This window comes from Sciurus vulgaris (genome assembly GCF_902686455.1).
Source record: "Sciurus vulgaris genome assembly, chromosome: 2".
NCBI lineage: Eukaryota > Metazoa > Chordata > Mammalia > Rodentia > Sciuridae > Sciurus > Sciurus vulgaris.
Window position 1 is genome coordinate 90,871,588 of NC_136462.1, and position 13,770 is coordinate 90,885,357.

Consider the following 13,770-nt stretch of genomic DNA (forward strand, 5'->3'; position numbering starts at 1 on the left):
ACAATATGGAGAGGGAAAAAGAATTCATTGGGATTCAGCAGCATCCCCATTTATTTACATATTGCCCAAGGCTGCTTTTATGCTATAGCAGTGGAGTTGAATAGTTAAGACAGTGACACAGCAAACTACAAACCTGAAATATTTACTCTTTGGTGCCTTATAAATACTCTGGCCAACTACAGTGGCACATGCCTATAATCCCAGAGACTCTGGAAGCTGAGGCAGGGGGATGGCAAGTTTGAGACCAGCCTTAGCACCTTAGCAACATTCTGTTTTAAAATAAATAAAAAGCGTTGGGGATATAGCTCAGGAGTATAGTGGCCCTGGGTTCAGTCACCAAAAAACAAAAACAAATACTTTCTGACAGAATGTGGTGTTATGTCTCATTCATGTTTTTATAGCTGAATAGTATAGTCCATTGGGTGGGTATACTAGGGGTGATTCAGCCACTCTCCTATTTGTTGACATTTGGGATGTTTTTGTTCTGCTATTAGAAATATTACTACATATTCAAAATAAGGTTTTATCAAAAACTCTGAGATTATTGTGAGTTTTTCTCCCTTTTTCTTGCCCATCTTCAATTATCTTGTTCTTGTACAATAAAACTGTCGGTAGTGTTCTTGACCTTTTCTACCCACTTACTAACAACCTTCCAGACTTTATTTGGTTTATGGGTTCCTAATATTTGGTGCCTGGATGATTTTACTCTGATGTAACTCACTACAGCTCAGGTTATCACAGTCTAGTCCAGAGAGCATAGAGTTGTCTAAGTTCTCTTCCATGTTCCAGTTCCTTCTCAAAGATGAAAGATAATTGATTTTCTTCCGAGTATCTGGGTAAATGTTTCTTCTTTCTTTCTAGCTGAACTCCTTGCCAAAAAACAGCCATTAAAAACCAGTGAGGTCTACTCTGATGACGAGGAGGAAGAAGAGGATGACAAGTCCAGTGAAAAGTCAGATCGCTCATCACGAACATCATCATCTGATGAAGAAGAGGAGTAAGCTATGCACATTTTGGTTTAGTAGGCAGGATGGGTGTGTTCCAGATCTTGTTTGGGCTATGACTTTGGTTTGGTTCAGTACCCTGAACTGATGAACTGAGATTCCCCAGCACATCAGCCCATTATTTCTTCTGCCTCTGGCTCCTGGCCTACACTCCTAATCATTCCACCTGGGCCTGGCAGGTGGGAACTGACTTCATATCACCCTCAGATTGACCTAGATCTTTGATTAGTTTTCTTTCTTTCTTTTTAGTACCAGGGATTGAACCCAGGGGTGCTTAACCACTGAGCTACATCCCCCCACCCCTGGCCCCCTGCCTTTATTTTGGTACTGGGGATTGAACTGAGGGGCACTTGACCACTGAGCCACACATCCCCAGCCTCCAGACCTTTTTATTTTTTAGTTTGAGACAGGGCCTCACTAAGTTGCTGAGGCTGGCTTTGAACTTGCTTTGAACTTGAATCCTCCTGCCTCAACCTCCCAAGTTTCCAGGGATTACAAGTATGTGCCATTGTGCCTGGCTCATTAGTTTTTTTTTTTTTTTTTTTCTGGAGTGTTACCTCATTCAAGATAGTTCACAGGCCGGGCACAGTGGTACATGCCTGTAGTCCCAGCAGCTCAGGAGGCTGAAACAGGAGGATCTTGAGTTCAAAGCCAGCCTCAGTATAGCAAGGCACTAAGCAATTCAGTGAGTCCCTGTGTCCAAGTAAAATACAAAAGTAGGACTGGGGATGTGACTGAGTGATCAAGTGTCCCTGAGTTCAATCCCTGGTACCCCTCCCCCCACACACACAAAAAGTTTACACTACTGGTTAGGGACAGATGAACTATTTTCTGATGTTTTATATATTTCTCCTACTAGGTTAATCTTTGTACTTTGATTAAGTTTTGAGAATTTGATGTTACTTATGTATCTTGTTCTGTTTTTATGCTGAATATTTTTCCCACTGCCACTTTGTTTCCCACAGGAAGGAAGAGATCCCTCCAAAATCACAGCCAGTCTCCCTACCTGAAGAATTGAATCGAGTTCGATTATCACGGCATAAGCTAGAACGTTGGTGTCACATGCCCTTCTTTGCTAAAACTGTCACAGGATGTTTTGTACGGATTGGCATTGGAAACCACAACAGCAAACCGGTTTACCGGGTTGGTATTTCTTTCCTTGAACAATTGTCCTTGGTATTTATTTATTTATTTGTTCATTCTTTTTTGTTTGTTTGAGAAGGGCATCTCTCCATGTCACTGACCTCAAACTTGCAGTCCTTCCACCTCTTCCTCCTGAGTAGCTGTGATCTCACGTGCACACCACCATCCCAGGTTTCCATATTTTAAACATGATTTCCTCCTGGAGGTAGGACCTACTAAAGAAATCTGTTTGCCAACATTTGACTGTGTATTTAGTCAGCTTTCCTTACAGTAACAAATACCTGAGATGTTCAAACTTATAAAAAGAAAATGTTTACTTTGGCTCACAGTTTTATGGGTATCAGTCCATGAATAGATAGACCCATTGCTTTGGGGGGGGGGGGGTCTCTGCTGAGGGAGAAACACAGCAGGTACACATAAGGAAAGAAAAGCCACTCATCTCAAGGCCAGGATGTGAAAGACAAAGTCAAAGACCAAGGTCCCACAATGCCCTTTGAAAGCATGCCCCAGAGACCTAAAATCTTTCATTAGGTCTCACCTCTTAAAATTCCCACCACCTACCAATAGTGCCAAGCTGGGCACTAAGCCTTTAACACATGGACCTTTGGGGGATATCTAAGATCCAAGCTGCAGCAGACTAGAAAGTAGATTCCATGAGATGCCCATAGAACAGTGAAAATCTATAGTGACCAGAGATGTGATTTGCAGCCTGCTGTCAGGAAGAGTAATTGACGACCAAGAAATTGGTGGTTTGGGGTTTAGAATAATTTTCTGTATGCCCCTTCAATACAAAAAGAAGAAGAAAGGAAACATCCATGAAGTAGTTGTTGGCAATTACATCATCTAAAAGATTTATTTATTTGAATAATAAATCAGTGAAAACAATTCTATGTTACAAAGGAAGTAACTTCTAGGACCATGGAAGTTAAAGAGAATAAAAAATAATCCCAACCTTATACAAGCTGTGTGTGTGTTCCAACATAGCTTCTATCATCCAAATGGTAGAACAACATAGCTGTTTGATTTTTCTATCGTTTTTGTTTTGTCCTAGATTGTCTTGGTTTTTGTTTTGTTTCTATTTTTAGTTGTAGATGGACACAGTACCTTTATTTTATTTATTTATTTTATAAGGTGCCAAGAATTGAACCTAGCACCTCACACATATGAGGCAAGCACTTCACTGCTGAGCCACAGCCCTGGCCCTAGATTGTTTTGTTTTAATGTGTTTATCTCCTTGTATGAGAGCCAGCAGCCATGCTGTGTTCCAGAAAGCTGGACAAGAGAAACTGACCTCCATGGTCTTCACATTTGGTTGATAAAGATTGATCTCTAAGATGGGCCTGGTGATGCATGCCAGTAATCCCAGTGCCTTGGGAGACTGAGGCAGGAGGATGACAAGTTTGAAGCTAGCCTCAGCAACTCAAAGAGACCCTTCCTAAATATAAAAATTAAAAAGGTGCCAGGCACAGTGGCACACGCTTGTAATCCCAGCAGCTTGGGAGGCCAAGGCAGGAGAATTGTGAGTTCAGAACCATCCTTGGCAATTTAGCAAGGTGCTAAGCAACTCAGTGAGACCCTGTCTCTAAATAAAATATTAAAAAGGACTGGGGATGTGGCTCAGTGGTTGAGTGTCCCTGGGGTCAATCCCCAGTACAAAAAAAAAAAAAAAAAAATTAAAACAATAGGGGATAGAGTCAGTGGTAAATTGCCCCTGGGTTCAACCTCAGTACAAAAAAAGAAAAGAAAGAAATTATCTCTAAGCCAGACATAGTGGTGTATACCTGTAGTCCCTGCTACTTGGGAGAGTAAGGCAGGAGGATCACAAGTTCAAGGCCAGTCTGGACAACTTAGTGACACCCTAATCTCAAAAAATAAAAAGGGCTTGGAATATAGGTTAATGGTAGAGCACTTATCTAGCATGTCCAAGGCCTGTTTTTTTGTTTTTTGTTTTTGTTTTTTTGTTTTAGTTGTAGATGGACACAGTACCTTCATTTTATTTTTATGTGCTGAAGATTGAACCCAGTGCCTCACACATGTTAGATAAGTGCTCTGCCACTGAGCTACAACCACAGCTCCCAAGTCCTGTTTTTTTTAATATTTTAAAAATTGTTGGGCTGGGGATTTAGCACAGCTGGTAGAGTGCTTACCTCACATGCACAAGGCCCTGGGTTCAATCCCCAGCACCACCACCAAAAAAAAAAAAAGAAAAAGATTGTTTATGAACCTTTATTTTTATGTGGTGCTGAGAATCGAACCCACTGCCTCACACATGCTCGATAAGCGTTCTACCACTAAGCTACAACCCCAGCCCCCAAGGCCTGGTTTTAATACCTAGTATCCAAACAGTTGACCTGTAGATGGGGCTGGAGTATAGGTCTTGGGCTCAATCCCTAGCACTGAAACAAAACAAAACAAAACAACCAAATTCCTCTAGAACTATATAATGTCATACCTGTAGTCCCAGCTATCTGGCAGGCTAAGGCAGAATCTTTCGAGCCCTGAAGTTCAAGACCAGCCTAGGCAACAGACCTCTCCAAAGGGAATAAATTTATTACTATTTTTTTTTTAACTTCTGAAGTCTCAAGTACATCCCTTCGTAAAAGCAGATTTAGTTTAGGAAAGCTATGGGCCCCACAGGCCAATTGCCTTTGCTCATGGAGCTTGTTTACCCTCGGCCCAAGGCTCCCTGTGCATTACCATTTGATCTAAACCTGAGATAGGTACACAGAATACCTGACAGTTGTGGGCTTCTCTCAGCACAGGGTTGCTTGTCTGTGTTCAGGTAAATTGAGCCAAAGGAAGAATTGGGTAGAGAACTTTGAAGAGTCTGCTTTTTGACTGGTGTCTCTGTCTGTTCACTTAGGTTGCTGAGATCACAGGTGTTGTGGAAACTGCTAAAGTTTACCAGCTGGGTGGTACCAGAACAAACAAAGGGCTACAACTACGGTAAGAGGCACTGCTGTGGCAGCTTTGGTTCCCTCTTGAAGTAGGCATTGCCTATTGAATTGTCATTGTCTCCAGTGTGATGTTTCCCGTTACTATGAACACTATGTGGTCTCCATAAGGTACCCTAAAGGAACTCGTATTCTTTCTTTGCCTATAGTAAAAGTGTCCAGATACTCTTTTCTCCCAAGGGGCCAGCCTGAGCAATTTAGTAAGACCTGTGACAGCATAAAATAAAAAGGGTTGGGGATATAATTTAGTGGTAGAGCACTTGCAGAAGGATGATGTTGAGTAATAAGAGAAAATGCCCAGCAGGCATTTTCTGGTGAGCACAGTCAGGAGGCTTGCTTCTGGTTCTGGCTCTCTCACTTAACTAAATTCATCTTTAACAAGTCAGGTCATCTTTCATGACTTCGTTTCCTCTTCAGAAAAATGAATATGTCATTTACTCAACATTTGTGCTAGGTACAATTCTGATCATCAGTTTAAAGGAGAGAGCAAGATAGACATGAGAGACATACACAAATCCCTGCCCCTTGGAACCTAAGAATTTCTTTTTGTAGGGGGCGTACTAGGGACGAACCCAGGGGTGCTTAACCACCAACCCACATTGCCGGCCCTTTTTTTGTATTTTATTAGAGACAGGGTCTTGCTGAGTTGCTTAGAGTCTTACTAAGTTGCTGAGGCTGGCTTTGAACTTGTGATGCTCCTGCCTAAGCCTCCCAAGTCGTTGGGATTACAGGTGTGCACCACTGTACCCTGCAGATCATAAGAATTCTAAAGGAATAGAAGTAGTTTGCCAGGATTACAGAGCAAATAGCCCATGATGGAGATGGCTGCCCCGGGCCTATTTTGATCACCAGGATCTCTCCATTTTCTTCCCACATCCTCACTCCATCATCTCCCCTAATTTGTTTAAAAAGAGCCATTTGGACTAGGAAGTGACCATAACAAACAGAATCAAATTCTAGATGATTTCAAAAAGTAGCCAGGATTAAGACCTGTAGAGATAGATCATATATAGGGTTGTTAGGATTGCTTTGCTGATCCTAGAGTCAGCGCACACATTCTTGGAAATGTTGTCTCTCTCTTATGTAGGCATGGCAATGACCAACGAGTGTTCCGCTTAGAGTTTGTCTCAAACCAAGAATTTACTGAAAGTGAATTCATGAAGTGGAAAGAAGCGGTAAGTGTCTAGAGACTCCCTAGCAGTTGTTTGCAAACACTGAAAGTCTCTTTCCCAAATCCCTTACTAATAATCTTTCTCATATTTTGATCCAGATGTTCTCTGCTGGCATGCAGCTGCCCACTCTAGATGAAATCAATAAAAAGGAATTATCTATTAAAGAAGCTCTTAATTATAAATTCAATGATCAGGACATTGAAGAGGTAAGAAACCTGATACCCCAGAGCCTAGAGGTTTATCAAGTTCATCTGGGTTTAGAGATCATAATTTTATTTTCTCCCTATATCTTGATATTTGTAGCTATGCGTGAAGATGAGGGAATACTAATATTGCTACCTTATTATACATAGTTCATCAAGCTTTTCTCTGTACATTCTCATCTTCAGATGAGACTACATAGACTCATGTATATTCAGGATTCAGGGTTGTATATTCTGCTAGGTTTGGTCCTTCTGGAAACTTTCTTTCTCCAAAACATTTTGGTAAAATTCTTTGATTTCTGTTCTCTTGGACAGTGGCTAGCCTTACAATACCAGGCCCTTGGGCTGCTGCTGTTCATTGGTGCATGTTCCTTCAGACTGTCCCAGAAGAATCTCCGTGACCCTGGAAGCAGCATAGTATCCCTTGGAATGAACTCACTCTCTCTGGGGCATGACACTGCTATAGGAAGAGCAGCCCCCTTTTAACTAGCTGCTTGCCTCCAAAATGGGCTCATTTAGCCTGTCTACAAAAATAGTTTAGGAATACCTCACTGCTGGTATCTCCTCTCTGGTACAGATTGTAAAAGAGAAAGAAAGGTTCAGAAAAGCTCCACCCAACTATGCTATGAAGAAGACTCAGCTGCTAAAGGAAAAGGTAAGGACGTGTTTGAGCCTCTTTGCCCATCCTACAAGGAGATACGGAAATCAGACTAGTCCATCTTCTGTCAAGTTAATGGTAGCGGAATTGGGACAAAATTCTGGGCTCAAATATAAGCAACACAATGCATTCTTGACATCTGGGTGAAATTCCTTGGCTATTTTCCTTTCTATAAATTGACATTGATCTTGTTCCATTCTTGTTACTTTCTAGTCACTTTAGTTTCATGTGTAGTAAAATAGATAACCCCTGAAGCTAGGTGTGGTGTTGCAGACCTATAATCCCAGTGACTAAGGAGGCTGAGACTGGAGGATCATAAGTTCAAGGTCAGCCTTTTTATTTTTTTGGGTGCTGGGGATTGAACCCAGGGCCTTGTGCTTGCAAGGCAAGCACTCTACCGACTGAGCTATCTCCCCAGCCCCCTCGAGGTCAGCCTTTTGAGACCCTGTCTCAAAATTTTAAAAAAAGGTGGGGAGGTAGCTCACTGGTGAAGCACCTCTGAGTTCATTCCCCAGAAGCAAAAATAAAACAAAAAAAAGATCTGAGGTAGTATTCATCACTGGGTGTAAACAGACAAATGACATTATTGAGCCCCATTGTGGTAGGTGGTTTTCCATTGTTCACATCAAGATGGGGTGAACCTTGATAGTTTAGCCACATAGGCCTGGGTTACAGGGTTAGTGTTGCATATTGCTGCCACCAGGGGCCCATAACCAGGTAGCTGTCTGGCAAGGTAATTTAAGAAAAATTACACATTGTGTTTATAAAGTATTTCTTCACTATTCTTTCACATTTCTTGTCATTTGTCCATCACATGAGATACCTTTCCTTTGGCTCTATATCAAGAGTCCCCTTCTAGCAATCACAACCATAGAGCTTACATGTCTCTCTGTGTGCAGGCCATGGCTGAGGACCTGGGAGATCAGGACAAGGCAAAACAAATCCAAGACCAGCTGAATGAGTTGGAGGAGCGAGCTGAGGCCCTGGACCGCCAGCGGACCAAGAATATATCTGCTATCAGGTGTGTTAACTGAGACTTTTGGTTGGGCCCCTATCCATGGCCTATAGACCTTGACCAGAATTATCAGGCAAGCCTGTGACCTTGTACACACTGTGTAGCGCTGACTTACTCTCCAGATCTCTGGGGTCAGGACTCAGTGACTCCTTCCCTCTTATAGCCCACTGACTCATCTCTTATTCATCCCATAGTTACATCAACCAGCGGAACAGGGAGTGGAACATTGTGGAATCTGAGAAGGCTCTTGTGGTGAGTAAGACAACTTTATCTGGATCATTGGAAAAAATTAAATGAAATGGTACGAATTTTTCCTACATGTTATTCAAGTCTATATTTTAAATTATTGAAATAACACATATACTTAGCATACATTCATTCTCTCTATGTGTACATTCACCCATGTAATTTATTAATTTATAATGAACAAAAGCAGTCTTCCTTCCTTCCCTTAGACTACTCCACAGGTGTTCTTTCTTACCAGATTCTGATTTTTGGTTGTTGCCCTGATACCTCTTCTGGTGTTCTTGAAAGGAAAAGTATAATAACTTCCAGGTTCTCCCCCACTCCCCCAATTCCTTGCAAACAGATTATTTATATGCAAGCTTATGGTGAATGAGAGGATGGGGAAAGAATTTATGGTTCTCTAATACATGTTCTCTGTTTTAGGCTGAAAGTCATAACATGAAAAACCAACAGATGGATCCCTTTACCAGGCGGCAGTGCAAACCTACCATCGTTTCTAATGTGAGTGCCTAAGGAGGACATTTTTAGTCAGGACCTAGATTCTAGGACATAAAATGAATTCCATTAGGAAATTAATAAAGAAGTTAAAAATAATGTTTTCCTAGCTGGGATTTGCTTGCCTGCCTCAAGTTCTTGTGTCGAGAAACTTCCTTTTTTATCTTGCTATAGGTCATACAGGTAGTGAAAACCTGGCATGGATTTGTAAAAATCAAGTAACTAATTGCTAGTAACTAACCTACCAGGGTGGGTTTGCAATGGAGTGCAGTCCCTAAAATAAGTTATTCAAAATGCTTGGGACCAGAAGTGTTTCAGATTTTGGATTGGGGGGTGGAGGGATTGGATATTTGTATAACCTGGGGATGTGACCCAAGTCTGCACGTGAAATTCATTTATATTTTAGATGTCCTATACATCACCTGAAGGTAATTTCATATCATATTTTTAGTGTGCCTATGGTTTTTTTTTTAGTTGTCAGTGGAACTTTTATTTTATTTATTTATATGTGCTGCTGAGTATTGAACCCAGCACCTCACACATGCCAGGCAAGCACTCTACCACTGAGCCACAACTCCAGTCCCAATGTGCCTGTGTTTTGACTACAACTGTCACATGAATTTAAGTGTGGAATTTTCCACTCATAGCACCATGTTGGTGTACAAAGTTTTGGATATTTGAGCACTTTGGATTTCAGGTTTTCATATTAGTAATGTGTTACTTAGCATGGCCTCAGTAGACAGGGATTAGTTTTTGTTTGCTTTTTCAGTACTGGGGACTGAAACCAGCGCCTTCAAATGCTGGGCAAGTACTCTACCACTGCACTATATCCCCAAACCATAGACTTAGTTTTAAGTTTATTGCCCTTCTTTTGCTGCCTTGAGGAAAACTCCACTGAGCTACTGATGAGTCTGCTGTGGTACTTGTGATGTTAGTGATAGTAGGTAGAAAGAATCTAGCAATAGGACTCTAAATGTTGAACAATCTCTAAAATAACTTATTTTCTTTCTCAGTCCAGAGACCCGGCTGTTCAGGCTGCCATTTTGGCCCAGCTAAATGCAAAGTATGGTTCTGGAGTGTTACCAGATACACCGAAGGAAATGAGCAAGGCAAGTGCAGTACTACCCTGTGGCTGCAGAGCTAGGCTGCTGGCTGGAACCCTGAGTGAGCACTTTACCTGGTTTGGGCTTGATTTTCCCACATGGAAGAACATGGAGTCCCACTTACAGTCCTTTCTCCATCATAGCTTTAATAAGTAACGAAACAATTTTGATCAGACAACCTAAACTCTAAACTCAGCACCATTACTTAACTAGGGTTAAGGCCACTGATTTGGGCCACTGATTTCTAGACCTCTTCAGCACATTTAGGGAATATTATTATATACCCTTCCTACTTTACAGAATAATTAGGAGGAGTAGTTGACAAGTTGTAGGGATCAGATGGTTATATAAGTGAAAGCAGAAATGGGAAACTGAGAGAAACTGCCCATTTACAAACAGTTTTCTTTTTTTTTGCGGTACTGAGGATCGAACTCAGGGCCTTGTGCTTGCGAGGCAAGCACTCTACCAGCTGAGCTATCTCCCCACCCCTACAAACAGTTTTCTATCAAGTTGAGTCTTTTCCTGTGGAGCCCAAACTGTCTTAGGAATTCCTGTAGTCTGGGGTGAGAAGGTGGCCTATTGCCTTTTTTTTTTTTTTTTTTTTTTCCCTGAGGTGCTGGGGATTGAACCCAGGGCCTCGTGCTTGCAAGGCAAGCACTCTACCAACTGAGCCATATCCCCAGCCATAGACAGAGACTTTGTTTTCTGTTGTTGTTGTTTTTTGTTTTTTTTTTTTTTTTGGTGCTAGGGATCGAACCCAGGGCCTTGTGCTTACAAGGCAAGCACTCTACCGATTGAGCTATCTCCCCAGCCCCGCCTATTGTCTTAAGCTTACCCTACCTACGTACATATCACAGACATGAGCCTTCCTTTTTGCTTTGAAGCCTAAAAAGGCTTCAGAAAAAGCTCTTGTCTGTGGTCTCTCCTGTCTTCCTTCTTTAAGAATCAAAAGGACTTCAGTAGGAAAATCTAATGAACTTGAATAAGAGCTTTGACCATTAGTGGCTGTTGCTTCTTGAAATCGTCTTACACTTATGCTCTTTATAATTAGTTTTCTTCCCCTTATTCCAGGGTCAGGGAAAGGATAAAGATTTGAATTCTAAGTCAGCCAGTGACCTCTCAGAAGACTTGTTCAAAGTGCATGATTTTGATGTGAAGATTGATTTACAAGTTCCCAGCTCAGGTATGTGAGGATGGGGAAGTAGATATAGCTGAGGACTACATGGATCCACAGTTATCTTGGCCAGTGAGGAGACCTGACTCTAATGAAGAATTGGGGGTGGTATCTGTAGAGGCCAGGGTCAGACTGGCTGTAGGTATATTTGAGAGGGGGCAGACTAGCAGTCATTAAGGCTATCTGAAGGAATGGAGCACAAGACTACAAGAACTTTGTAGGTACTTCACATGCCAATTTGTTCTTCTTTCTCACAGAGTCAAAGGCTTTGGCCATCACCTCCAAGGCTCCTCCAGCCAAGGATGGGGCTCCAAGGAGATCTCTGAACTTGGAGGACTATAAAAAACGACGGGGACTTATTTGAGAGCACCCAGCCTGCTGCTTCTGACCCTGCATGCCCATCAGTGTCCCACCTTTCCTCTTTTCCTTTGATTTGCCCTCTTTGGGCTGGAGCAGCAGTAGAACTGGGAAGAGACTCTAAACTGCCAGTCATCTGTAATATAAACCATTTGCTGTATAGACCTTCCTTGTCTGCACCATTTCCCACCAAACCCCTGGGCCCCATCCAGTGTGGATCTGGGCTCAGTTGGGCTTTTTCCATGTCTTTAGATTTGTGTTCGCCTTTTTTTTTTTTTTTTTAACCAGCACAGTTCATTGGCCACTCTGCACACATTCAGTATTACCATGGAGCTGGGATTCCTGCTGGAGCCCCTGGTGGCAATAGCAGCAGCACTGGGCAGTCTCCTCTCCAAGACTGCCTTGGACCCAACCATTGAACATTTGGCACCTGACCCTTGTGGAGGGAGCAGGGATTGGGCACCTGCAGTCCTCCTTTCTCTCTCATCTTTCTCTTCTTCCCATCTCTACGGAAGAGGGATTTTCAAAAACAATTTAGTTTCCAAAAAGTGTACATTTGTTGGGGAGGGAGGGGGGTCTAATTTGAGAGAGAGAGAGAGTGTGTGTGTGTGTATGTGTGTACGTGTGGGTTTTTTTATCATTTTTTAAAAATGCAGTACTCTTTGTATCAGTCTGTCATTGGTCTATAGCTGTTTCAGATTTTTTTCAGCTGTACTTGAGCATCTGAAACTGCAAGAAAGAAACTCATTAAATGTGATTCTTCTTATTAAACAGACCTGACTGCTGTAGCTGTGTAACTTCCCCTACCCTCTCTTCCTCCATCACCTCCCCACCTTCAAGAAAACTCCCCAGTTTAGCTCCCTGCATTACAGGCTGTGTCCTGGCAGGTGTGAGGGAAGCCCGTGGCAGGTACCAGGAGGGCGGCAGAAGTGTCTTGCTCATCCCACGGGTACAGGCCGTAGCTTCTTAGCTGAACATTGAGTGTGTCTTGTTCCCACCCAGTGTACCTGTGTCTTCCTAGTGATTCTGTTTTGATGTTTTGGCAAGAATAACATTTTGTTTTTTAAAAGAAATTATTCAACCTGAATGTGGAGAGCAAACAATAAGATTTAGATTGCAAATGTTTTTACCAGCATGTGCAGTTGTGTGTGTGTATACATATATATATGGTAAGCATATATATTGTTGTGCAGCTAGGGTGAAGCCAGCAAAGAGGTGTGTATGTCGTTATGAAATGTTTGAAAAGAGATAAGCTGACTGCTTGATAATCATTCTCAGGTGTAAAGCTCCAAGTGTAAATAAAAGTGGCATTTAACAAATCTTTTCAGAACAAAGTACAGCTGACTATATATACCAAGAACTAAGCTAAAGAAACAGCTGAGAGCTGCTGATTTCCACAAGAGGGAGAGGAATCTAGAAACTCTATTCTGTACTTCTTCACTCAACTTTTGTATAATGAAGGGAATAATGGGAAATCAGAGTTGTATTGAAACAAGAATGAACTTGGTAACTCTTCTGGGTTTGGTAGAGCCTCAGTGTTGCTTTAACTTAGTTTACATATTTTTTAAAAAATCGGCAGTGGGTGGTTTCAAAGTATTGTGACTGTGTAAAATTGGTAAATGACTGTAACACAGCTATGTGGTAGCTGTGACAGTTCAATTGGGCAAAGGAGTGGTGATGGACTCATTAAAATCATATATACTTGAATAGTCCATTGACCAAAACTCTTTATAGACTGTTGTGTAAATGTGGAATCACAGACTGTTAAACATTGCCTGGACTCTAGCAGAGTCCTGGAGCTGCTGGGACCTCTCCTATCATGTCAAACTTGGACTTTTTCTTTCTGGTTTTAAAAGACATAAAATCATAGAATCCATATAATTTGCTGGAGTCATTCTGATCCACCATGTAGATCTGTATTTAGTATCATTTGGATTTGGAGAAGTGTCGATTACATTATGGCTGTGTAATAAAATTTTTATTAAAACTGCATCACACTGTAGCACTTTGCCACTACCTCCCCACCTGCAGCTGTTAAAACCTTCATTCTGAGATGCCAGAGCACAGAGCAGGGAGAAAAGCCAACCAAACCAAAGAAGACTGAAAGTTAACTTACCACCTGAGTAGCCTGCCTGGCATTTGGATCAAGATTGAGGAGTTGGCCAGCTGAGTCAGGGCCTCTGAGTCACAGTCTTGGCCCGGCCTAAGACACTGGCTTTGTCCTACCAACTGGGCTTCTTCATGGG

The 13,770-nt window shown here is 42.0% G+C and overlaps 1 protein-coding gene across 2 annotated transcripts in view; it reads left to right on the top strand.

The window, feature by feature from the left end:
* The window catches only part of RTF1 (RTF1 homolog, Paf1/RNA polymerase II complex component), a 63,661-nt gene extending 50,145 nt beyond the window's left edge, over positions 1–13,516 (top strand). For both annotated transcript variants that reach the window (XM_079128764.1, XM_079128765.1), the window contains 12 exons: positions 862–997; positions 1,970–2,147; positions 5,011–5,093; positions 6,189–6,276; positions 6,372–6,479; positions 7,054–7,131; positions 8,034–8,155; positions 8,344–8,401; positions 8,819–8,896; positions 9,904–9,999; positions 11,065–11,176; positions 11,425–13,516. In XM_079128764.1, coding sequence (XP_078984890.1) covers positions 862–997; positions 1,970–2,147; positions 5,011–5,093; positions 6,189–6,276; positions 6,372–6,479; positions 7,054–7,131; positions 8,034–8,155; positions 8,344–8,401; positions 8,819–8,896; positions 9,904–9,999; positions 11,065–11,176; positions 11,425–11,531 — 1,244 coding nt within the window. In that variant the 3' untranslated portion in view covers positions 11,532–13,516. The remainder of the gene's footprint in view (positions 1–861; positions 998–1,969; positions 2,148–5,010; positions 5,094–6,188; positions 6,277–6,371; positions 6,480–7,053; positions 7,132–8,033; positions 8,156–8,343; positions 8,402–8,818; positions 8,897–9,903; positions 10,000–11,064; positions 11,177–11,424) is intronic.
* Positions 13,517–13,770: the final 254 nt, after the last annotated feature.